Source organism: Vespula pensylvanica, chromosome 12 (genome assembly GCF_014466175.1).
Source record: "Vespula pensylvanica isolate Volc-1 chromosome 12, ASM1446617v1, whole genome shotgun sequence".
Lineage (NCBI taxonomy): Eukaryota > Metazoa > Arthropoda > Insecta > Hymenoptera > Vespidae > Vespula > Vespula pensylvanica.
In genome coordinates this window covers 4,007,622-4,030,446 of record NC_057696.1, presented here as the reverse complement: position 1 = coordinate 4,030,446, position 22,825 = coordinate 4,007,622, and the positions used below count along the sequence as shown (strand labels likewise).

Below are 22,825 nucleotides of genomic sequence, written 5' to 3'. Positions count from 1 at the left end.
CGAGAAAGATTTATTTGAATAATACATAATTTGTTGCAGGCAGATAAAATTACACCTAAAAGTATACTATAAATTTTTAATACATGTGTGTATAAAAATTGCCTATCACTAGGAGTATATTATGAAGTTAGCGTTTGTTCTGTATGTGACAGTCGACATCTAAGTAATCGATTGAGAGTATCGATTAAAAAAGTATTATTGATAATTTGGAAACAACAGTGCGAAGAAGGTGAATATACATTTTTTTCATGTAATAATAATCTTATATATAATATAATACAATAATTTATAATAATATACTATTTATTTTTCATTTGAATAATTTCGTTGATAGAGAAGGCCTATTCGGCACTAATAGCGCCATCTACAAATATACGAAACATAATTGAAATCCTTATTGTAATAGTCCCAACGCCAACAATGGCGGAGTGGTTTCAAATAAAGGTTGATCGCCTCGTTAAAGTTAATAATAATGAAGAAAAGAAAGACATTTTGACCGAAATCAAAATAAAATTGGGAAGCTGTAGTCATGCAGAAATCGAAGCTATTGCTCGAAGCTTGGATACTGGTTCTTTATTTCTTCTTTTCTCATCTAACGACAGGTACGATGACGACGTCGTTTTTCATTTTTTTCTTTTTACATTTAACTTATTAATAAAGGAAAGCCATTTAATAATCTTTTTATCAAACTTATCCAAAAGTATCGTATATTATACATCACGTATATCATAAAATTTGTACTTGTGTACATTTTTCATTGCAGAGAAGTCACAGAGCAGATATGTTTAATTTTCAAAACCTTATTTGAAGTATTGGAGCCAGGGGAGATTTATCAAAAATATCCAACAAGAATATACGAATTAATATCTCATTCTGACGTATCAGTTAGATCCCTTATATTGAAGGAACTGTTGTCTACTGCGTCTAATCAACAAACACAACTTTTATTACTTACAGACGTAAATTTAATAGTTGCAGTTATAAACAGAATTAGTGATGAAGATTTGACAGTTGCCACATCAGCGATGTGTATCATAAAAGAAATCGGAAAGGACGTGAACGGATTGAAAATTTTATATCATGGTGAACCTTTAAGAACGTTTGCCAAATTGATTGTTAAGAATGATAATGTGAGTTTCCGGATTTATGATGTTATAATAAACATAGCCAAAAATTCCAAGGAAGCTTTAGAAGCAACAATACAATCAGGATTTTTGAACAGTCTAATCAATATATTGCAAGATGTTGATATATTATTACAAATGAATGCTTTGGAAACTTTGACAGAGTTAGCTTTGACTGAAGAAGGCTTGAATTATTTGGAACAACAAAATGTTTTGACAGAACTTGTTCAAAAAATTGCACAAGCTAATGAGAATCCATTGTCAAGTCTATTGATACCTGGCCTTATGAAATTTTTTGGGAATGTTGCAAGATTGTGGCCAAATGAAATATTCTCAAAATATCCAATTGTAGTTTCTTCATTGTTTGAAGTACTAGACAGTGAAAATCATATTATTTTAGGCGTTGCATTAGATACACTGGGTCATGTTGCATCAAGTGTTGAAGGGAAATATGCATTGCAAGCATTGGGAGATTCTATGCTATATGCATTGAAAAAAATTGCAGAAATTATTCAAAGAATGCCTACAGAGTTAAGAATCTCCAGTATGAATAATCTTACTCTTATTCTTAATGTACAGAGTATTGAACAAGATAATCGAATTTTGTCTTTAACAAAGTCATGGTTTGATGCTCTTTGTGATGATCCATTAGGATTGATAGTTGGACTGTCTAAGCAACCATTTGCTGACATCAGATCTGCTAGCTTAGAAGTTCTAGCAGTTGTGGCATCTCAAGCATGGGGTCAAGAGTACATATCTACTTATCCAGGTTTAATAGAGTTTCTCCTTGATAGAAACATTGAAACCTTCAAAGAGTGTAAAGAGACCAAATACAAAGTTGTTAAATGTTTATCCGAAGCAGAATCATATATATTTGATGCAAATACCATGCAAAAATTCAAGCAGTTCGTTAATGAAGGTCCATTCTATGTTGAAACAAATACAGAAGTTGCATTTGAAAGTGCCACATAAATACAGCAGGTGAAAGTGATAATATTATTTGATTTTATGGACATTGTTAAGAAGTACAAGTTGTATTGGTAAATATAATAATTCACAATATTTCATGTAAAACATATAGCTTTTATTTGTACAATGTTTATATGGAACAATATTTTTTTTTTTTTTTTCTTTTTTTTTTTTTGGGAAACGGTATATTTTTTATAATATACAATGTGTTTAAATAAGAAAGTGAAATAATTTATTTTATAATTAACAATACGTACAAAATTTCAGAAAACACATTTGAAACAATAGAGATGTGTATAATACTTTAGTAATCATATATATATATATATATATATATATATATATATATATATACATATATACATGACATACCAGTATTGTCTTTCACACAGTTTACAAATTTTACAAAGGAAATGTAAATAATGTTGTATAAATATGTGTATAAAGACTACACAGTGATTAAATAAGTTTTAGTCTTATTGTATGCGTTTTCTTTTTTTTGGTGCAAGAATTTTTAACATGCTTACCACAGGAGCTTCAAAACTAACTGATACAATGAATGATAGGACATAGGACAAAATCAATTGTCCTAAGAAAGTTATCATCTGAAATATAAATGTATATACATATATATATATATATATAGTTTTTATTAAATGTTACAGGTAATTGATTATAACTTACTAAACTTACCACTGTATCTTTACCCAAATGGAAAGGTGAATCTAAATTCATAGCAGTCAGTCTAATAATTATTGGATGAATTAGATAAGCACAATAAGTCACTCTACTGAATGGATATAGAACAGGTGCTGATAAAATTTTGTTTATATATCCTAGAAATATTTGTACATTTTTGTTTTTATGTTTCTCCCTTTATAATTATTAATTGTATTTGCAAATTATTTACCTCCATATCCTGTACTACATGCAATAATAATCCATGCTAAACCAAGTGCCCAAGCACTGTGGCTCAATGAGGAATAAGCAGCAGCAGTCACAGGAGCAAGTTCAGCTTCATATAAGCCATATAGTAAACTTAAAAGACATGCAGAAGAAAGTAACCACCCTATAACCACTATGGCCTGTAAATTATAAAATTAAATGTTCCAGATAATATTCAAGTTATTCTTATTAATTGATTTTGTCTCACCTTTGACATTTTCACTTTACAATCAGTCTTGAAAAGAAAATATCCTACTGACATTCCAATTAAATATGGTCCTAATCTAGTCCATGGTTTATCATAAATTTTATCAAAGAGAGCCAGTGGGTCATCCGAACTTGGCATATGATTATTAGCAAGAGCAATATATCCTGTTGTTAACCAAGAGCTCACTAATAAAGTTATAACAGCAGATGCTGCAATCTTAAAGTGATTTGTAGCTAATACTAATATTACTCCACCAACAATATAGAACTGTGTATCATCTGCAACATACCAACTCCAAGGCATACACTGCAAAAAAAATAAAAGTGTTAGTATGAATATAACAATGTGTAAAAATTGGTAAAAGTGATTGAAGAAATTATTTCACTTACCATTTGGTCTACAGGAAACAGAGTGTTGATGTAAAGTAAATTTCTCCACCAGTAATTAGGACAATTATAATGATCAGCTGTGGGAGGTTCAAAGACAGAATTGTAATAAAACCATTTCATAGAAATCTCAACTACACCCAGAATAAACATATACGGCGCTGTAAGCCTACAAAATCTATAGACAAGTAACCCAATGAATTTCAATGATCCAGCAACAAAACCTTTTGTGCCCTGAGTGAGTTTATTCAAATCTCCTTTAGCATTGGTTCTGAAGTATAGAAAACTAACGAGTAAACCACCCATGAAGAAAAAGGTATCCACACTGAAAGCTCCATTCGTAATTGTTTGAAAAAGAAATTTTCTTTCCACAACTTTTCGATATTCCATGTTATCAGAGTATTTAAAAACCACTATACAAGTGTGTCCAAGTATGACCCAAGCCATTGATATTGCTCTGAGCCCGTGAATGGTACTGATCGTATCTCCTCCAACGTTAGAATCGCAGATAACTTTTAAATTGGAAGGAACAGAAAACGATAATAGTAACTCTTCAAGAACACCTGTAACCAGAGTATTATTACCAGATAAGTTTATTCTTTAACTATATCGTACGAACTTACTAAGTTTATATATTCCTTCATTGGGTGATTGCAAAGTACCCTCATGATCATTATTGTTATTGACTGCTGTGGACCCATTGGGAACTGTATCTGCTAGAACAGGAAGGTAGACCATACCTAGAAATTCTACGAAATATAATAATGATCGTCACTCTCTCTCTCTCTCTCTCTCTCTCTCTCTCTCTCTCTCTCTCTCTCTCTCTCTCTCGCTCTCGCTCTCGCTCTCTCTCTCTCTCTCTCTCTATCTATCTATCTATCTATCTATCTTTCTCTGATACTGTTCTTATCAGTGATTGTAAATGTTGGTCATTATTTACGCTCTGTTCTTTTTTAAAAAGAAGATATTTAATATCGTTTTATATTCAATCGTATCACATTCGAATACAATTACAGAGAAGACAATCAAACCAATAGCAATGAGAAAATCTGTTCTTACCATTTAATGTCTTTGGATTTCCATTACTAAGTTGATCAAGCTTTCCATGTTTCTCCAAATCGTAAATCATATTCTTTTTACGAGCAACCATTCGAGTTAAATATAAATCATATCCAGAACCAGCTACCATAAGAACCAACACTACAGTTGTGACTCCACTAAAATGATAAAACGTTAATGAGATCTTTTCGAATCATTGATAAACGTGTTCTATACTTGTAAACTTACAAGAGAATCCAATAGACAGGATCAGAGTACATGTCGTATAAATTATGCTGATCTCTAATTTTTTCAATGACTGAATTTTTACCAGCGATATCGCTGGCTGCAAGTTTTGCTAGAACGGCTACGTCGGCCGAAGTACAAGAAAATGGTAAGCAAACTCCAATATGAATCAGTCTTGTCTGAAATTATTAAAAAGAAAAAAGTTAAATCATCATAGATATAATTAAATTTATATATGTAAATGTATATTGTATATTTAAATATTAATTACCGTGGGCGATAAGGTTGTATTTATAGAAACTCTCATAATATAGAAACCTAATGGATAGGGTGGTTGATCTATAAAGGTCTGTGTTAAGAGATTAGTACCACTCAAACCAAGGTTTCCTTTTTTATGCGGTTCTGTGTTAAATTCTTGTACTTCATCTATTGTAGATGTAGATGTAGATCTTTCATTTTTTCGTACATAATTTTGACCGATGTATTGACATTCAGTCGCTGATCCAGTGAAGTATGAATTACCCCAAAAGAAGCCATTAGTGTATCTACCCGAGGCATCGTCGACTGTAAATAAAAAAGAAAAAAAAAAAAAATTTAAGAGGATTAACTTTTACGTAAAAAAAAAATGAAATTATATTCCAGATTGGCAATAATTTATATTTTAGATTTAAAAAAGAAGAGAAGCACATGAGTATTGGCATTTGTAATGTAATTGTGATCACTTGTTAACTGATCAAAAGAGATAGTTATCTGATATTCGTGTTACACTCGTTGGAGATATGATATATAAGCATTATGGGATTATTAAGGATTAGAGAAAAGAACGGTATGAAGAGCCTAACTCTACGCACGTTTCTAATCAAGTAAGACTTTCTATTCGGGAAGTGAATACGACGTTATCTAACCGCATACCTCAAACTTTTCTGGGATTTGTACACGTAAACTCTCTCGTACACTTCAAGATCGTATTATAGTTAATGCGAATTGTGCGGTTAAAAGCTACATCATCGTTGTTACAGCTACGGAAGAAGCTAAAACTCATCGTATTTTTATATAGAGATACCAAACTTCCTTAAATAGTTGCTTTCAAATCAATAGTTTTATATATCCACATGTATATATATATATATATATATATATATATATATATATAACGGCGGTATTATAATATTTGTTAAATATTTCTTCAATTTATTTATCTTTATACAATATATACATTTTTTTTACAGGTAGTCGACATTGTCCATAATAATATTTAATATATATAACCATCAAATGCGGAAGATCTTATTAGCTATTCAAACTTTGTGAGACCTCGAAACTCAATACGTGGGTAGAATCGAAAAAGAGTTTATAGAAAAAGAAAGAAACGAATATTCTATTCATTTATTTCTTTTTCTTCAAAGTCAAGTTCAATTTAGACACGTGACGCTATTTTTTTCCTGGTTCAATACGAACATGATACAAACAAAGCAAATTCTCAAGGAATTTTTAAATTTCACGATGAAATTATACAAGTAGTAGTATGTATATTGTACATTTATGAACGGCGAAGGGAATATCCGTTTCGTTTTACGTAATTAAGGTGCATTGACATCTTCAAGGCAACAAGAAATATTTAACATAGAGACTAAGAAAACTATCTTTAGATTTTTCTAAAAAAAAAAAAAAAAAAAAAGAGAGAGAGAGAGAGACAGGATGTAAAGAAATTTGATATATCACAAATCATGAAAGATAGTAAATCATATCGTGGCTTGCACGACAATATATGACATAACCGGTTTACCACAAGGACGTTCTCGAAAGAAACCTTCGTTAGCAAGATTTTTAACTCGACTAAAAATTCTTGAACCCATTTTTTAAATAAAAATTTCGTTCTATTTTTTAATTTCTCTGTTGTAATATTACAATTGATAATAATATAAAATTTCATTATGATCAAGATTATTTCTTGCTTCAATTTTGAATAATATACATGCATAAATGTATATCATGATCTGTTAAATGAAATTAAAACGAACGATTTCTTATCGATGAACACCGATCGATTGGTCAAGGTTTATTACAATCTATTGATTGTATAATCAATAGCGAAAGTAACATCGAATGTGAAAGACTTTCTTTTCGTCTTTGGAAAGTATTGCGAGACCAATGTCTACTCTACTAAGCATATCCACTTCATTAATATAAACGATATCAAAACATATTCGAACAGCTGCCTTAAAATAGGCGGATATTGCCAGATGAAATTAATTTATATTCATTTGATTTCATAATGACAGAGAAAGAATATTTTAGTGAATAAAATATATAAATATATTGCATTGACAATAGAAATTAGATGATCTTTGTTGTACGCTAGTTTAGAAAAAGAAAAAAAAAAAAAAAAAAAAGAAATCAAGCGATATAAATATATCATCATTTTCTGAAAAGATAATTTAATAGGACGAATATATTCAAGATATCAAAAGATTATTTTTTGCTATATCCTTATAAAATGTTAAACGTTTCGTTTATTTCTTAAGAAATCTTTCGATCGAGATACGTCTAACTTTCTCAGGGTCAATATTGTCAAGGTAAAATATTAAAGTATAATTCACTAAACGTTTCTATCATAATGCATATAGGAAGACTGGAAAGTCGTTCTACAATTTGATGTCGGTGAAAATATCGGTCAACCATCATCGTCTCCATTTATAGTCGACAGTGAATTAGGCAATGCGTATTAGAAGTTACTTCAGTAATATTCAAGTGGTATGTATATGTGTGTGTGTGTGTGCGCGCGCGCGCGCGTGCGTGCGTGTATGTGTGTAAAGAATGAAATTAGACATATGAAACGAATCGCGTAGAATGTACTTTCAAATCTTTCGTTTATCTTTTCAAAAAAAAAAAAGAATAGATGAAAAGAAAGTTTCTTTCAAAGTATATACCAAATTATGGAGAGTGGCTTATTTCAATGGCAGTAAATATTTTAAGAGAGTCATAATGATAAAGATAAGATGAGACCACTTTCACGCTTGCCGATAATTAGATCTAATTGGGTTCTATTCGCTTCGAGAAATCTGCAAGTTTTCGTTAGTACTTTATTCTAATTATTGTAAGTTTATGCGCGCGAAATAACTTCTTTTATTACAAGTAGATTAGAGTGTAAAGTTTTCTCTTCGTTTTTTCTTTCATCTTCAATTGCACAATGGCTTTTATTTTTTAACATAATACATTTTTATATCGTTAATTATAAAATGCTTATTATATAAGAGATCCATTTTATATATCTATAATATAAAATCATCATTCTATCTCAATTCTATTTGAATTTCATAGAATACGTTTAGCATTTATTTTTAAATATGCGTGTTAAGTCGAACAGTTTTTTGTAGTTTGAAGTGTTGCAATATGTAAATTACGAATGTAAATCGAATCGTAGTAATATGCCAAAGAAGTATCAGTATTAATGAAGATCATCCGGGCGAAATTATATCTTCAGTAAAGGAATTGCGACGTGAATGAATGTCCCACTCTCTTTCTCCATTTTGGTATTAGATATAGTCATGTAATAATAATAATAATAATAATAATAATAATAATAGTAACAATAGTAATAATTGTTTTTTTATAATATTTATGAACTTTTATTCGTAAATATATAAACATCATGAATATGTATATCAGATATAGATTCATGTATCATAAAATAATTCATAAATATAAAAAAAAAATTAATTCTTTATTTTTTATTTCAGATATGTCAATAATGATCTAGAAATCATGAAAAGGTGAAATTGTCATAGCGTGTGCTCTTGTATTATATTTGAAAGTTTAAAGAAAGACCAAACATACACAGTCTAAATGTCATAACGGTAATCTCTAAGACGTTTTCCTGATGGTAAAACGATGCGGTGGTACCTTTCACCTTTCTTCGAGCAAACGAATTGGAGTTTCCTATGACGATAATCCCGAATACATGCTTATAAAGAGGGAAAGTTAGGTGGAACATACATATGTGTGTTCCCTGTAAAGAAAGCGGATGTCTAAGTGGCTCATAAAAATATTCCTTCCTAAGGTATAAGGTAATTGAAGTTAAAAGTGAAAATGAAGTTATCAAATAGATCATAATTATTTTAACTTTGTTTATCATAAAACATGAGATATCTCAACAGGACTTGTTTTTCTTTTCTTTCTTCTTCTTTCTTCTTTCAAAGAATTTTCTTTTTCTACGATATGTTAATCTTAACATTTTGTTTTTTTAATATATTTACATATTATATATATTTTTTTTTTTTTTTTTTTTAGATAAATCTGACACGCACACGTGCGCGAGCACGGTCTTATCTTCTTTATCTTGCTTCATGAAGTTGTTTATATGCATAATTATTGACAATATTATCGAGGAAAAAAGAATTTGCTATAAAAAGTAGCATTGACCGAGGAAAGTAAAACGTCGAAAGCGACTCCGACTCTCGTCGTCACGTCGACTGGTCAGGCCGTTTCTCATAAAGCCGTTCGTGGTTATACGAGCGTTTCTTTGTGTCACTAAAAGTGAAACCTCACGATGAAAGTGGGCAAACCAGGAGGAACCCTATCTGGCACAGAGGAAGGCTTTTACTTTTTTTTTAAGTTAAAATAATTTTGGTCGACGAAAGTATTGCATCACGTGCACCTTGAAATCTATATGAATATGCTTTTCATGTTTAAAGAAATGTCACTTTATTCCTATAAATAGAGAATTTCTATTCTCTTCTCATTGATCCAATTATAAAATAACATACACATATATATATATATATATATATATATATATTGTGTATATCTGTTAACGCATTTAGAAACGTTATCACTTGTGCATAATTTCTTTATTTAGCGATAATCAATATCATTTGATATTCCGTGAATGTAACTTTGCTTTGTCAACGATTATCGATTGCCGACGGAACAATTTTAATTCACATATAACTTGCTTAAATATCAAATAAATATTTGAATTAATGATAACATTTCAATAAAATTAATAATAACATATTCATATACGTGATAAACGTTTCAATAATTTTATTTAGCAAATAATGATAATATTTTCCAGGTATTTGTTTTCAGATAGAATATAATCATTGATTGTATATATGTGTGTGTGTGTGTGTGTGTGTGTGTGGTGTATGAATACTATGTGAAAGAACAAACACCTACGTAGAAAGTGTATTTATTGGGTATCAGATATACTTGAAGATCAAGTGGGCGAAATAGTATTCGTGCATTCATGCATGAATTTAAAAAACTTTTGTTTCCTATTTGTCCTCGAAGAATGTAATTTTTTTATTTCAGGATTATTTTGAACAATGATTCAGAGATATGAAAGGTGAAGATTAAGAATTAATTTCAATTTTTTAAAATGATAAAAAAATGAAAAACATTGTGTCTGAAGATATATATTTGTCTAAATCTAAGTAGTAACGGTTTATAATTAGTCAGACGGGATATCTACGAGCATCGCTGTGACATAAGTAAATAAATTTTAAATAACATGATTAAATTCGAGATTCTACAGAGATGGAAACCAGTTTTCTGCTTAATTTATTTTAATTAGTTTTTTTTTTTTCTGAATATATTTCAACAAGTTTTTAAAGTTGAAAATAATCAAGACGATGTATTGTCTACTTGTGAAATCAACTAATAAAGGAATTTTGCAATCGTAATAAAATGGATAACAAAGAGAATTCATTCTCCAAAAAAAAGGTGATATCAGGAGTGAAAAATTGTATATGGGTCAATAATTATGGTTAATTAGCATGAGATGCTTGTAAACTTTCTATTGATATAATAAATTTTTGTTTTCTTAGTAGGTGTAAGCGAGTGCCAAACAGTTTCATAATACGCATACCAAAGAGAAAGAAATCTGCGGGTTTGTTAAAAGGAGAAAAGCATCAAATCTACATATAAGTGCGTATTTTCATGCATTCGTTATAGAAATGTTATGAAAAGACAGAAAGAGAGAAAAACAGAGAGAGAGAGAGAAATGACAAAGGTAAAGCTACCAAATTATTATTGAAAAAAAAAAAGAAAGAATAGTTTTCAATTTAATTTTTGTTTAGATGTATCAAACTCACCCTTGAGTGCCCATAATTCCTGTCTCTTCAAACCCTCGATATATCTGCTTATATCTTTGCTACATTGTTCACCAACCGGATATCTTCCTTCAACCCAGTTTTTTACGAGATTACGACCACTGAAAATATCCAAAGCCTCGGTTAAAGTCGTCCAATTTGTATGCGGATTCTCCACGATATCTGGTAAACTTCTGGTCCGATGACTCGGAATCACAGTATCTGCATAATCAATTGATTTCTCAGTAGAAATTCCAAGAAACGCGTAGAAAATGATGAAAAGTCTTAAGCGATTCTTCATTTTTCTCACTTTACAACGATATAAATATTTGGGACAATTATATAGACGATAAGGAAATAATTTATTAAGAGATCACTTGATTGTGCTAATCGTCATAATTGTTTATCACGAAAGTCTTTTTCTTTCGGTACACTGTAATTGAAATTATTAATCGTTTGTTTCCTCTCTCTCTCTCTCTCTCTCTCTCTCTTTTTTTTCTTTTCTTTTTTTTGTAGGACAAGAAAATACTCTTCGAACTTGGAACACGAGAAAAAATAAATAATTTGTTTTGCTCCAAAATTTCAAAACTTCCAGTCAAGTGAACCTCTGCGGTAACATTTTTTGATCTCTTGAAGATATAAATTCCTGACTGATGTACTTCCTTGGAATCATAATTCCAGCAAAATCCGAAACGATCCTTAAATGGTGTTTTCTCTTGGAGATTCGAGGATCACGCAACTGTTCTTTGTAATATATCGGAAGATATATTTGTGGAGTAGTATCGATCGTTTCCAAGACTGGTTCCTTTTTGCTCGATGACCATGGATCAACTGTATCGTCCGTTTGCTCGCCCGTAGAGAAATGCTTTTCGTTCGAGTCAAAGCGCGACGGTATAATAAGGTGGTAGGGAGGAATCTCCTCGTAGTAAAGTAGTAAGACAACAAGAAGTTGTTGATCGGTTAACACGGTAAGGCTTTCTACAAGGTGCAACAAATTTTCTTATTTTATGAATATATAATTAATTAATGAGCATTAATTGTATAAATTACATTTTTTTTTCTTTTTTTGTCAAATATTCTTGTTATACCAGTTACAATGTCAAGTTGACGATTTTTAAATTTCGATATTAATTAAATAATTTTTTACAATGTTCGCAAATTGGAGATTGCAACGTTAACGTGTCGAATCAATAATCGCAGTATTACGATTATACCGTTACATTAAATCATTTCCTTCATAATTTCTTTCATCTCAACGATGAGTTCTAACTCTCTCATAGCTTCGCAAGTCACGATCATGTATAACAGCCAAGATCATCTATGGAATCGTTACTTAACAATCTTTCAATTCGACATCCTCTTTCTCAACGATGATTTTCCGGTTTTTCTTTTTTTTCTTTCTTTTCCTTTTCTTTCTTTGCAAAAAAATTGTTTAAAGCGGAAGAATGACGAAAGTTCTGAAAGTGTATCCTGGATGACAAAATATACGTCAAGCTGTGATCTTTCTAGTCTCTTGTGATTATATCAGGGTAGATCTTTGATATAGAATAATTTATGTAATAGTTTTAAAAAAGGAAAAGAGAAGAGGAACCAAGGAAAAGATTATTTTTGCGGAGTAACACTTGCGAAATCGTGGGAAGAGTTTCGTATAAGTTGGTTGATAGCTAAACGACGAAGACTAAAAGTTTCACTAAGAAATTTCATACTATTAAACGATCATCTATCTTTCTCTTCCATTCGTTGATAAATACTTATTGTTAGCTACGTCATTCGGTTATTCAGCGAAGCCGAAACATGTTATTTTTTTATTACGAGCCCTTTAGTCTTTAACGTGATTCATGCGCGTGCTAATCAAATTCGAATTGTACTTGGACAGTCGTATAGATAAAAAAAAAAAAAAAAAGAATCAAAAAAGAGACTACAAGAAATTATCTTTTGTATTTAGGACTTGGATATTTTATCGAGACAAGACTATTAATTAATTCTTCTTTTGATCCTTGTTTCATTTTTTTTTTTTTTTCTTTTTTAGACCGCAAGCTGGAATTATAAGAAAACCACATGTTAAATAGGTGTATGGAAACGAAGAATGAATAAAAATTGTTTAAAATTCCCGGCAACAAAGTGGTTTTCCTTGAATTGATGTAACAGAGAAATGATGTAAATATTCGCCAATAAATATCGAATGACTGGTTTTTATACGTCATTAAATATTAGCTCGATTGATTACAATAATCATATTTAAAGTGAATGAGAATAATGTAACGGTGATTAAGGCATGCTCTAGAAAATTCCTAATTTTCCACCTGATTCATCGTTTATTCAGGGTTGGTATTGTTTGTTAATATAATTCCAATAGAAAAAGAAATCTATCGTATTAGTCTTGTAATATGATCCATATACACAATAATATATGTACATATACAGAATTACGTCAGAGTACAAGTTAGCTCATGCGTTAGAATGCATCGCTGCAACTCGTCCAACTCGAGTTGATCTTATTGCAAGTCTCTGGATAAACCACTTTCTCGCTTTCTACAGGAAATGTTTGGGTACGTTCGAGGTTCTCATTTAGCTAATCATTTGTTTTGACAATTTATTAACTAGCTATTTTATTTTTTTAAAAGCTCACTTGTTAATCTATGACACAATAAAGCCAGGTAATTGAATTATCAGCTTATTACTTTTTTTATAAATTGATAACTTTTAATAAAGCTTATTTTTTCTAGATGTACGTAGTTTGCATATTTGTGGTAGTTAACGATCCACGTGCCTGACACATCGTTCTAAAGGAAGTAGTTAAAAGTCATTGTGAAGAACATAAATAAGACAGCCTCTTCTCCATTGTGTGATAAAATTTTAATTATGTTGGTTAACGAGCTACTTCTAAACAATGATCTTTCTCCATTTGTTTTTGTCCTTTTAAAAAAATACATTTTAATGAGTTCTTAATTCTAACTTTAATGACTTCTTTGTATTTCCTGCGAATTTCACATTATGGAAATATCTAGGCCCGCTAATCTCTATGCTTTAACAAATAAGTCGAAATGGAAAAAATTAAAATGATCGAATTTATTTTATTAACTTGCGAAAATTATCTTTTATTTTTATTTATTTATTTCTTTTTTCATTATAAATTCGCATTTTGTTTTAAACGTTTAGAAATCGATTAGAAAATTTGTAGAGAAGCGAAATGGATATAATATTATTGAATTAATTGTAAGAAATATTTGAAATTGTAATCAAACATCGACTGAGAACACTTATTGTATTGGAGAAGAAAGCACATTTCATTTTGCGGTATCATTTACGTAACGCCATTACGTTTGATTCATAATACAGGTAGACATTAGACTGTTACGTCTATAAAACGTAACGCTTATTATTTCTATGTTGCACGCAATTTGACGTGTATCTAAAGAGTATTCGCGATTTAATCGTTAATATTTATGCGTTAGTAGATCAAACTGTCTGCGATTAATGATCTTTCTGTAATGTGTAGATATTTTATAATCAGTATACACTTATACTTTTTCGTAAACATAATAATCCAAATAGAAAGAATGTATATCTATTAGTTAACATAAAAAATGTTATTCTAATATGTATTAACGTAAAAAATTATGTTCCAGATAAATTGAATCTAACAAAAAGAAATATTTCAAGTGAATGCGTTTTAGTAACGAGACATAAAAATCTTAAAGTTTCTAAAAAAGGAAAGTTCTAAATATTTCCCTTGCCAAGTATTGCAAACATTTATTTTAGAATTTGTTAGGGGCGAAGTTCGATACTCAATATACTATTACGTGATTTGAATTTCCGCGCCATAGGTCGTATACCAATTATGTTGTAATACCCTTCTGATAGGCGCAGTCGTGTTATTAAATCGACCAATCAAATCTGTCCTTTTTGGAACCAATCAGCGGACTTGTAATAATCACGTGGTACAGCTGCGTTGTGGTTAGTATAAGCTAGTATTGAGTGATAGAAGCACGAGGAATTTCTTGTGCGATTAATTTATAAAAATGGAACTAATAATAGACACAAAAGGGCAGAAGAATTTAAAGAATAAAAGTCGATTGATAGAAAGCGACGATGACGATTTGGATGAGTATGATAATAACGGTAATTTTGTTGAATTACAATATTTTTTTTCTGTACAATTAGGTTAGAATTTATAATAAATGAAGGATGTTGTGTTAACAAATCATATATTAACGAATTATTTAAATATACTTTGTTCTTCATTCTTTAAAGATTATATTATAATTTAGTGTATCTTAAAATATATTTTATAGAGAAAAAACCTGTATGGATATCTGCCTTCGAGTTCTTACAAAAGGCTGAAAATGAGAAAAGTCCTAGGATGAAGAAGTTTTCTTACAAAGATATCGATTTAGCTCAGTTTGAGAAAGACATGGGTTGGGAAAATATGACAAAGCAACAGCCACGGAATATTACAAATGTAACAATGTCGACCGAAGAAGTAGCACCGATAGATAAAATACTTAAGAAAAGTGCTATAAAACCTGGATTCGAACGGTTGGAAAGTACACCATCCTTTATAGAAAGCAGAAGGCGTTTGCGTGCAAAAAAAATAGCAGAACGAGAAAAGAATAAAGGCAGGGATTGGTTTAATTTACCAGCCACTGAAGTCACTGATGAGATTAAACACGATCTTGAGATTATTCAAATGAGATCGGTATTAGATCCAAAACATTTTTACAAAAAGAATGATTTGAAAGTTTTACCTAAATATTTCCAAATTGGAAAGGTATTATATTCTCCTATAGATTATTATTCTAATCGTCTTACTAAGAAAGAAAGAAAGAACACCATCGTGGAAGAACTTTTGGCAGATGCCGAATTTGCAAAATATAATAAACGAAAGTATAAAGAAATAATTGAGGAAAAGAATAAACGACATTATAAAGCACACAAGCATGCAAAACGATTGAAAGGGAAAAAGAAATAATGTGTAAATAAAATATACATTTATATATATTATTTTCTATCCATACAAAATTATTATCATTTGAAAAAATCTTTCATTTATACACATTTGCATAATATCAAAACTGTAGAAAAGAAATAAAAAATATGTAAATTAATTATATACAACTTAATGCTCCGATTCAATGCATTCCTCCTGTAACTTCAATAGAAGCACCATTAACATAGGAACTTCTACTTGAAGCTAAAAATGCAATAACCTCTGCAACTTCGTTTGGTTTACCCATTCTCTCAAACGGTATCCTTTTAATAAACATGCTTTTTACATTATCAGGAACTGTAACAGTCATTGGAGTATCTATGAATCCTGGCAAGACAGCGTTAACGCGTATTCCTAATCTACAATAATACAATTAGATAAAATTAGTACAAATGATAAAATTAGATAAAAATAATATAACTTACTTTCCAAATTCCATAGAGGCTGTTTTAGTTAGCGCTTCAACTCCAGCTTTCGAGGCACTGTAATTACCCTGGCCTATGTTTCCAAGTTTACCAATAATAGAGCTAACATTGATAATAGAACTTCCTTCTGTTGTTCCAGTCTCTATCATAGCTTTTACTGCACTTTGCATAACAAGAAACGTACCCTTTAAATTAACATTCATGACATTGTCGAAATCAATTTCACTGAGCTTCAGCAGAAAATTGTCCCTTGTAATTCCTGCTGAATTAATAATAATCGTGGGTGAAGTTGAGAATTGATTTACGATATGTTTAAAAACTTGTTCTACATTACATGGATTAGTAACATTTACGCTTAATGCAATATGATCGGAACCTGCAATCAAATATGAAATTAAAACGAATAAATAGGAATCATATATTTATTTTAAAATACTATAAAGAATGTATATACCATTTAAAATATTTATTGTTTCCTCAGCCGTTTTAATGTTTTGATCGGCAGCAATAACTTTTGCACCTTCTCGAGCTAATACTCTACACGTTTCTCTACCTATACCACTTCCAGCTCCTAAGATATTAAAATTAAACAATTATAATACTAATCTTATCAGCGGCGTATTGTATTTTTCGTAACGAACCAGTAACAAAAGCGAGTTTTCCTACAAGAATGTTCGACATTTCTTTTTGGCTGCGTTATCAACGATAAGTGTAATGTGTAAATTTAATACGAAATACGGTATCGGACGATGACCTTGGACTTTAGCGTTACGAGAGTAGTCATATAAAAACATATGTATATTATATTGCATTGCAATGGGCGTATTTCGCGCCCGAGATAAAAATTATAATAAATCTTAATTTGTCATCTTCTAAGCATTCGATTCGAAGAATAGAGAATAATTTTCACTATCTTCGTGCATTCGTAAGTATATAGATATGAAAAGCGGACCAATTAGAATCGACTTCCGTTACCTAGGTGACGGTACCATATGCTGCTGTGACGTAAGTCCGTCCGCAGTGACGTCAAGAAAGCGCAATGCAAGTGCCCTTGTTTACAGAAAAATTGAGCTTGTATTATCGTCCTGCGAAAAGAATATCCCCACATTCGAGAAAATGATAAATTATAACGAGAACGTGACTATCATCTTGAAGAAAAATTCAAGGAACGATATTAAAATGCGTTTTAAGGGACGTACGTACGTACGCAAGTGCACAGTGCATTATTACATGTACATAAAAAAAAAAAAAAAAAGACAACGTCAAGTAAGTATAATTGATCATCGTAAGTATTATCCGAGGGCCATTCGATAGGAATAATTATAAGGAACATCGAGATAACCTTCAACCGTGTAATTTTAAGTGAAATCGATATGTGGTCTAAGCCTGAACCTGACTGCATAATTTTATCGAAATAATTCATTCATAGATCAACGTAAGGAGAGAGAGAAAGAAAGAAAAAGAAGTAATTAAAAGATAATACCTAATAATAAACAAATAAGAAACGATAGAATAGAAAAGGTCGTATCAATCGCGTTTAAACGAGTATCGTCGTTCCCGCGCTTTGCATCGTGGCAACAGCGGAAAAATTCGAAAGGGTGCTGCAATCGTTAATTTCCGCAAATCGAATTTCATTAAATCCATTTCCGTCGAGAAAGTCAGTCGATCGGAAGGAAGAATTATCGACGTAAGAAGGACGGTGATAGACCGTTAGTCGTTCTTTGCAAAATTCACGTAGCTCTGACCGAAGCAAAAGATAGGTCCTAGGCGAAGAAAGGAGATTGGACGTTCGTACGTGCGCGCGTCGATGCGAACGTGTGGAAGGGAGGGGGTAATGACGCAGTCGCTGGCAGCACCGGCGTTTCTGGAAACGGCATCCCCGCGCGTGAACATTTATACAAACACGTAACACGTACACACGTAGATGACACAGAGACATTACGTTCGCTCATGCCAACGGTCAGTTTTCTTTCGGTAGAGCTGCGAATAAGAAGGTTGTTCGATGGACTATAGGATAGAAGACTCTCCGATATTCGGAAGTCTTGTTGTAAAAAGAGGTTAAGATAGGCTAAAGAGAAAGGAAAGAAAAAAGTCAATTGCATTGATGCTGGAACAGGAGAGAATCGTTTTCGTTAATCGAACTCTCGACGGGGAAGGTGTCGAGTATTTAGACATCGCGTTATGCCGCGGGCTCGACAACGCGTATCGCGTTGCTACAATTGGCCGTTCGTAAGGCCAAGTAAGAAGGATAGTAGTAGTAGTAGTAGTAGTAATAGTAGTAGTAGTAGTATCAGTAGTAGTAGTAGTAGTAGTAGTATCAGTAGTAGTAGGAGTAGGAGTAGTAGTAGTAGTAGTAGTAGTAGTATCAGTAGTAGTAGTAGTAGTAGTAGGAGGAGTAAAAGTAATAATAATAGTAGTAGTAGTCGTAGTAACGGTAGGAGTAGAAGAAAAAGAAGAGGAAGAAGGAACGAAGAAGAGCGAATAGCCACTAGTGGTGGTGGAGTAGTGGTGGTGCTACTAGAGCTGCTGGAGTTGGTGGTGGCGACGGTGGTGTTCGATGTAGTGGTGCTGCTGCTGCTGCTGCTGCTGCTGCCGCTGCTGCTGCTACTGCTACTACGAGGACGCGCGTCGTGCGTCGTCGAGGTGCGGTGGCGATCGCGGCGGTGGTGGTGTAACGACGACGGCGTGTATCAAAGAATTCCTTCTATTCCTATTTTCTATTTCTCTCTCTCTTTGTCTCTCACTCTCTTTCCATCGTTCTCTCTTTTTCTTTCGGTGAAAGGAGGGGTGAGTGAGTAGGTAGGAAAGGCTACCAAGGTGCTTCGAAGCGCAGTTGCGGCGGCTCAGGATGCTGCCCGACGGAGCAAGAAGATGGCCGTGATCGGCGAGACCAGGTATTGCTCGGCGATCCGTGTGTGCGCGTACACGAAATCTTCGTGTCGTAGAGTCCAGATCGAAAAGGGCTCATCGTCGTCGTTATCGCCGTTTACGTCGTTGGCCTCGTCCTCCTCCTCTTCCTTTTCCTCTTCCTCTTCTTCTTCTTGTTCTTCTTGTTCCTCCTCTTCTTCTTCTTCTTCGGCCTCCTCAACTTTCTTCTCTTCGTCCTTTTTCTCCTTTTCTCCCTCCTCCTCCTCGTCGACGCCGTCGTCGTCGTCGTCGTCGTCGTCGTCGTCGTCGTCGTCGCCGTCGCCGTTGCCGTCGACCCGTCGTTGTCGACAGAGGAGGAAGGGGCATTCGACGAGCCTGTTGGTCGCGATGTCGTCCTCTCGTGGCAGTGGACCTGACTCTGGCGATCTCAGCGACTCGGAGGACGGTTATGTCGACACGGATCCTCTGAGGTACGAACTTCGCAACATTCAAAGCGTCATACACGTGACAAGACAGAACATCGATGCTCTCAACAACCGCTTCGCTGGTTTTCAACATCCACCATCCATTTATCTGAACGAGTATCAAGAGCTCACCAGCAAGTTGCACGATCTGGAGTCCAAGGAACAGAAGCTCAACGAGTTGTTGAACGCAGGCAAGACAACTATCGGAGTCTCCGTATCTGAGAATGATTCTCGAGATGCCAATGCTATCAATAGGTGTCCTAGAACGCCTATGAAATCTTTGCTCAGGGCTTATTTGCCCAACAAACAGCGTACCAGTGTTCAGGTGCGCGAAGGACTCTCTTTGAGGGACGCTCTAGCCAAGGCAATGAAGTTGAGGAATCTGACCACCGAAATGTGTGCCGTCTATCTCCTCGGGTTGGATAAATCCAAGTATTTGACTTCTTGGGACGCGGACATCTCTCTACTCGACTGCGATGAGATATCAGTAGAGATTCTGGATAAGTTTCCTATAACTACTTCGATATCGCATAATTTTGTGCGGAAGACTTTCTTTTCCTTGGCATTTTGCGAGTGCTGTAGAAAGTTGCTCTTTCAGGGTTTCTATTGTAGGACATGCAATTATCGCTTTCATCAGAGATGTGCCGGCAGTGTACCTGCTCTGTGCCACCAAGTGCGTATGCAAGATGCTTATTATCAAGCGTTACTGGCGCACAATCCAGAAACAACAGCTGGGATTTTGCAACTACCGTCTGGCTATGGCTTGAGTCGAAGTATGTCGCCTTCTTTAGCACCGTCTAGAAATCAAAGACATCCACGTACCTTAGGACAACAGGATCGTTCCAGTTCCGCGCCGAATGTCTGTTTCAACATGGTTAGATCTGGCGGTGAACCGGCTAATCTGGATGAATATAGCAGGTCCCAGAGTTTAGGTCGACCTATAGGTACTACCCAGTGTTCTGTCTCGCCTGGTAGTAGTCCTACTAAGCATAGTCAATCGACGCAAGCTAGTCCAACCAGTACTTTGAGACCGAAACGTCCAAGAGCACGATCGGCCGACGAATCTTCGAAAAATCTTTTAGCTCCAAGGGAGTCTATAGAAGACTGGGAAATTCCAGCTGACGAAATTTTGGTAGGAGCGCGCATTGGCTCGGGATCCTTTGGTACAGTTTACAAAGCTCACTGGCATGGACCTGTCGCGGTAAAAACTTTGAATGTTAAGATACCGACCACGGCTCAGTTACAAGCATTTAAAAATGAAGTGGCTGTTTTAAGAAAGACACGACATGTAAATATTCTGTTATTTATGGGATGTGTTAGTAAACCACAGCTTGCTATCGTAACGCAATGGTGCGAGGGTTCATCTTTATATAAGCATCTACATGTATTCGAATCAAAATTCGAATTATTAACTCTAATAGAAATTGGCAGACAAACGGCACAAGGTATGGATTATTTACATGCTAAGAATATTATCCATAGAGATTTAAAGAGCAACAATATATTTCTGCACGACGACCTTACCGTTAAAATTGGTGATTTTGGTCTTGCCACTGCAAAAACAAGATGGTCAGGATCTCAACAATTTCATCAACCAACTGGATCGATTCTTTGGATGGCACCCGAAGTCATCAGAATGCAAGAGGAAAATCCATATAGCTTCCAATCTGACGTTTATGCCTTTGGTGTAGTTTTGTTCGAACTGCTAGCTGGTCAGCTACCATACTCGAATATCAATAATAAGGATCAAATACTGTTCATGGTGGGACGAGGATATTTACGTCCCGATTTGAACAAGCTGCGTTCTGATACTCCAAAAGCATTGAAGAGATTAACAGAAGACTGTATTAAATTTTCGAGGGACGATCGACCAATATTCCGGCAGATCTTAGTAAGCCTGGAGGGTCTTCTACGTGGTTTACCTAAAATCACAAGATCTGCATCTGAACCAAATTTAAACAGGACGCAATTACAGTCTGATGATTTTCTGTACACTTGTGCTTCACCAAAGACTCCGGTGAACTTCCAGTTTGGAGCATTTCCCTTTTATCCTACTGGTGGGAACATATAGAGAGTATTGCCCAAAGTAATAAGCCTGATGTAATCGGTATATAGAAGGTATATGATAAAACCGAATAAGATCATTAACACTTAGTTATGAACAATCCACACGATTCTTTCCAATTATATCTTTATCAAATCACAAATGTTTGCTCAATGTGAAAGAAGACTGCATTCTTCGACATGACATAAGAAATAAAACTAAAATAAAATACAATCTTTATCGCAAATAAGGGAATAAGATACGACTAAATTGTATAAATTAATCGGATTAAAGAACTTATGGCGACGTGTCGAGTGTATAAGTCATGGTAAAAACGAGAAAAAAAAAAAAGATGCATGTGTAACTTTTACCTTTACACACTACTTAAAGCAATGGATTTTTATTTAATCAGTTAACAATCATTCATATATATATATATATACATACTCGTATATACATGTATATATATACGTACCTGCACGTGAGCATAATAATTTGTTGATTTTGTGAGATCCTTGTGAAGGATGTAAAAAATAATATTTAAAAAAAAAAACAAAAAAAAATGATACAAAAAAAATACAAAAAAAAAAGATTAACGGCATTTAAGTCGCGCGGACTGTCATTTATCCGATAGATATTTTTCCAAAAGCCGAAGTGATTTTTGTACCTACTTCCTTTTATTTTCGTCTCTGATATGCACGCGCACGATCAGAACATTTTTTGATCTTACTTACTGAGGAATACTTATCGCGTCAAAACGAAAAAGAAAGGAACAAAAAAATGTATTGTTATGATTACGCGTAAGAAAAAAAAAAAAGTAAAAAGAAAAAAATGTATTGTTATAATTACGCGTTATAGACTTCTTCGAGACAAGTAGTTTGTACACATCTGTACATCTCCACACATACGCGCATACACATACACGTACACACACATCTGTATGGACGGAAAAATTATCGAAATGATTTAGAAGTTACCAATTTTACAATATCGATCGGTCGGTATAAATACGCTGAAAATAGT

At 33.2% G+C, this 22,825-nt stretch overlaps 5 protein-coding genes and 2 long non-coding RNA genes across 13 annotated transcripts in view; 5 read left to right on the top strand and 2 right to left on the bottom strand.

Moving 5' to 3' along the window:
- Nucleotides 1-216: 216 nt before the first annotated feature.
- LOC122633367 (26S proteasome non-ATPase regulatory subunit 5) lies at nt 217-3,217 on the top strand. Of its 3 annotated transcripts, none has more exons than XR_006328090.1 (3): nt 217-602; nt 764-2,164; nt 2,759-3,217. XR_006328090.1 is itself a non-coding variant. In XM_043821178.1 (3 exons), the coding sequence occupies exons 2-3, from the start codon at nt 421-423 to the stop codon at nt 2,094-2,096; spliced, it is 1,515 nt and encodes a 504-aa protein (XP_043677113.1). In that variant the 5' UTR covers nt 228-250; nt 335-420; the 3' UTR covers nt 2,097-2,254. The 3 variants fall into 3 exon arrangements, 1 of the variants encoding a protein (XP_043677113.1); XR_006328091.1 differs by lacking the exon at nt 2,759-3,217 and adding an exon at nt 2,361-2,395; XM_043821178.1 differs by lacking the exon at nt 2,759-3,217 and having other exon boundaries at nt 228-250; nt 335-602; nt 764-2,254.
- Nucleotides 2,463-11,538, bottom strand: LOC122633362 (O-acyltransferase like protein-like). 4 transcript variants are annotated; one of them, XM_043821161.1, is made up of 10 exons: nt 11,015-11,538; nt 5,188-5,480; nt 4,920-5,095; nt 4,692-4,849; nt 4,256-4,381; nt 3,636-4,195; nt 3,247-3,552; nt 3,004-3,178; nt 2,787-2,929; nt 2,463-2,698 (listed from the first exon to the last, which is right to left on the bottom strand). In XM_043821161.1, exons 1-10 carry the CDS (start codon nt 11,310-11,312, stop codon nt 2,570-2,572), a joined length of 2,364 nt encoding a protein of 787 aa, XP_043677096.1. In that variant the 5' UTR covers nt 11,313-11,538; the 3' UTR covers nt 2,463-2,569. The 4 variants fall into 4 exon arrangements, with proteins under 4 accessions (XP_043677096.1, XP_043677095.1, XP_043677097.1 ...); XM_043821160.1 differs by having other exon boundaries at nt 2,500-2,929; XM_043821162.1 differs by having other exon boundaries at nt 2,500-2,929; nt 4,256-4,348.
- Nucleotides 3,857-9,704, top strand: LOC122633373. Of its 2 annotated transcripts, none has more exons than XR_006328095.1 (3): nt 3,857-3,948; nt 8,657-8,976; nt 9,207-9,704. It is a non-coding gene; the product is annotated as an uncharacterized LOC122633373 (long non-coding RNA). The 2 variants fall into 2 exon arrangements; XR_006328094.1 differs by lacking the exon at nt 3,857-3,948 and adding an exon at nt 7,330-7,670.
- LOC122633372 lies at nt 11,121-14,091 on the top strand. The gene is made up of 6 exons (XR_006328093.1): nt 11,121-11,197; nt 11,528-11,979; nt 13,041-13,335; nt 13,436-13,560; nt 13,636-13,668; nt 13,738-14,091. It is a non-coding gene; the product is annotated as an uncharacterized LOC122633372 (long non-coding RNA).
- An 871-nt stretch (nt 14,092-14,962) lies between these two features.
- LOC122633369 (deoxynucleotidyltransferase terminal-interacting protein 2) lies at nt 14,963-16,124 on the top strand. Its single transcript, XM_043821181.1, has 2 exons — nt 14,963-15,133; nt 15,307-16,124. The coding sequence occupies exons 1-2, from the start codon at nt 15,034-15,036 to the stop codon at nt 15,981-15,983; spliced, it is 777 nt and encodes a 258-aa protein (XP_043677116.1). The 5' UTR covers nt 14,963-15,033; the 3' UTR covers nt 15,984-16,124.
- On the bottom strand, nt 15,992-17,334 carry LOC122633370 (estradiol 17-beta-dehydrogenase 8-like). The gene is made up of 4 exons (XM_043821182.1): nt 17,068-17,334; nt 16,881-16,997; nt 16,427-16,802; nt 15,992-16,360 (listed from the first exon to the last, which is right to left on the bottom strand). The coding sequence occupies exons 1-4, from the start codon at nt 17,105-17,107 to the stop codon at nt 16,144-16,146; spliced, it is 750 nt and encodes a 249-aa protein (XP_043677117.1). The 5' UTR covers nt 17,108-17,334; the 3' UTR covers nt 15,992-16,143.
- A 2,228-nt stretch (nt 17,335-19,562) lies between these two features.
- The window catches only part of LOC122633361 (raf homolog serine/threonine-protein kinase Raf), a 4,777-nt gene continuing 1,514 nt past the window's right edge, over nt 19,563-22,825 (top strand). The window contains exons 1-2 of the mRNA XM_043821159.1: nt 19,563-19,580; nt 19,611-22,825. The exon at nt 19,611-22,825 is cut by the window's right edge and continues 1,514 nt beyond it. Of these exons, the coding sequence (XP_043677094.1) occupies nt 19,682-21,829 (2,148 nt within the window). The 5' untranslated portion in view covers nt 19,563-19,580; nt 19,611-19,681 and the 3' untranslated portion in view covers nt 21,830-22,825. The remainder of the gene's footprint in view (nt 19,581-19,610) is intronic.

Excerpts from the sequence above, each read along its gene's own strand:
- LOC122633362 (XM_043821160.1), bottom strand. The coding sequence starts at position 11,312 with ATGAAGAATCGCTTAAGACTTTTCATCATTTTCTACGCGTTTCTTGGA. Across the intron at positions 4,850-4,919 it reads CCTGTCTATTGGATTCTCTT|TGGAGTCACAACTGTAGTGT; the intron begins GTAAGTTTACAA and ends TTATCATTTTAG. Across the intron at positions 3,179-3,246 it reads GTAAAGTGAAAATGTCAAAG|GCCATAGTGGTTATAGGGTG; the intron begins GTGAGACAAAAT and ends TATAATTTACAG.
- LOC122633370 (XM_043821182.1), bottom strand. The coding sequence starts at position 17,107 with ATGTCGAACATTCTTGTAGGAAAACTCGCTTTTGTTACTG. Across the intron at positions 16,803-16,880 it reads AACAATAAATATTTTAAATG|GTTCCGATCATATTGCATTA; the intron begins GTATATACATTC and ends ATTTGATTGCAG. Across the intron at positions 16,361-16,426 it reads GCCTCTATGGAATTTGGAAA|ATTAGGAATACGCGTTAACG; the intron begins GTAAGTTATATT and ends GTATTATTGTAG.
- LOC122633367 (XM_043821178.1), top strand. The coding sequence starts at position 421 with ATGGCGGAGTGGTTTCAAATAAAGGTTGATCGCCTCGTTAAAGTTAAT. Across the intron at positions 603-763 it reads CTTTTCTCATCTAACGACAG|AGAAGTCACAGAGCAGATAT; the intron begins GTACGATGACGA and ends TTTTCATTGCAG.
- LOC122633369 (XM_043821181.1), top strand. The coding sequence starts at position 15,034 with ATGGAACTAATAATAGACACAAAAGGGCAGAAGAATTTAAAGAATAAA. Across the intron at positions 15,134-15,306 it reads GGATGAGTATGATAATAACG|AGAAAAAACCTGTATGGATA; the intron begins GTAATTTTGTTG and ends TATATTTTATAG.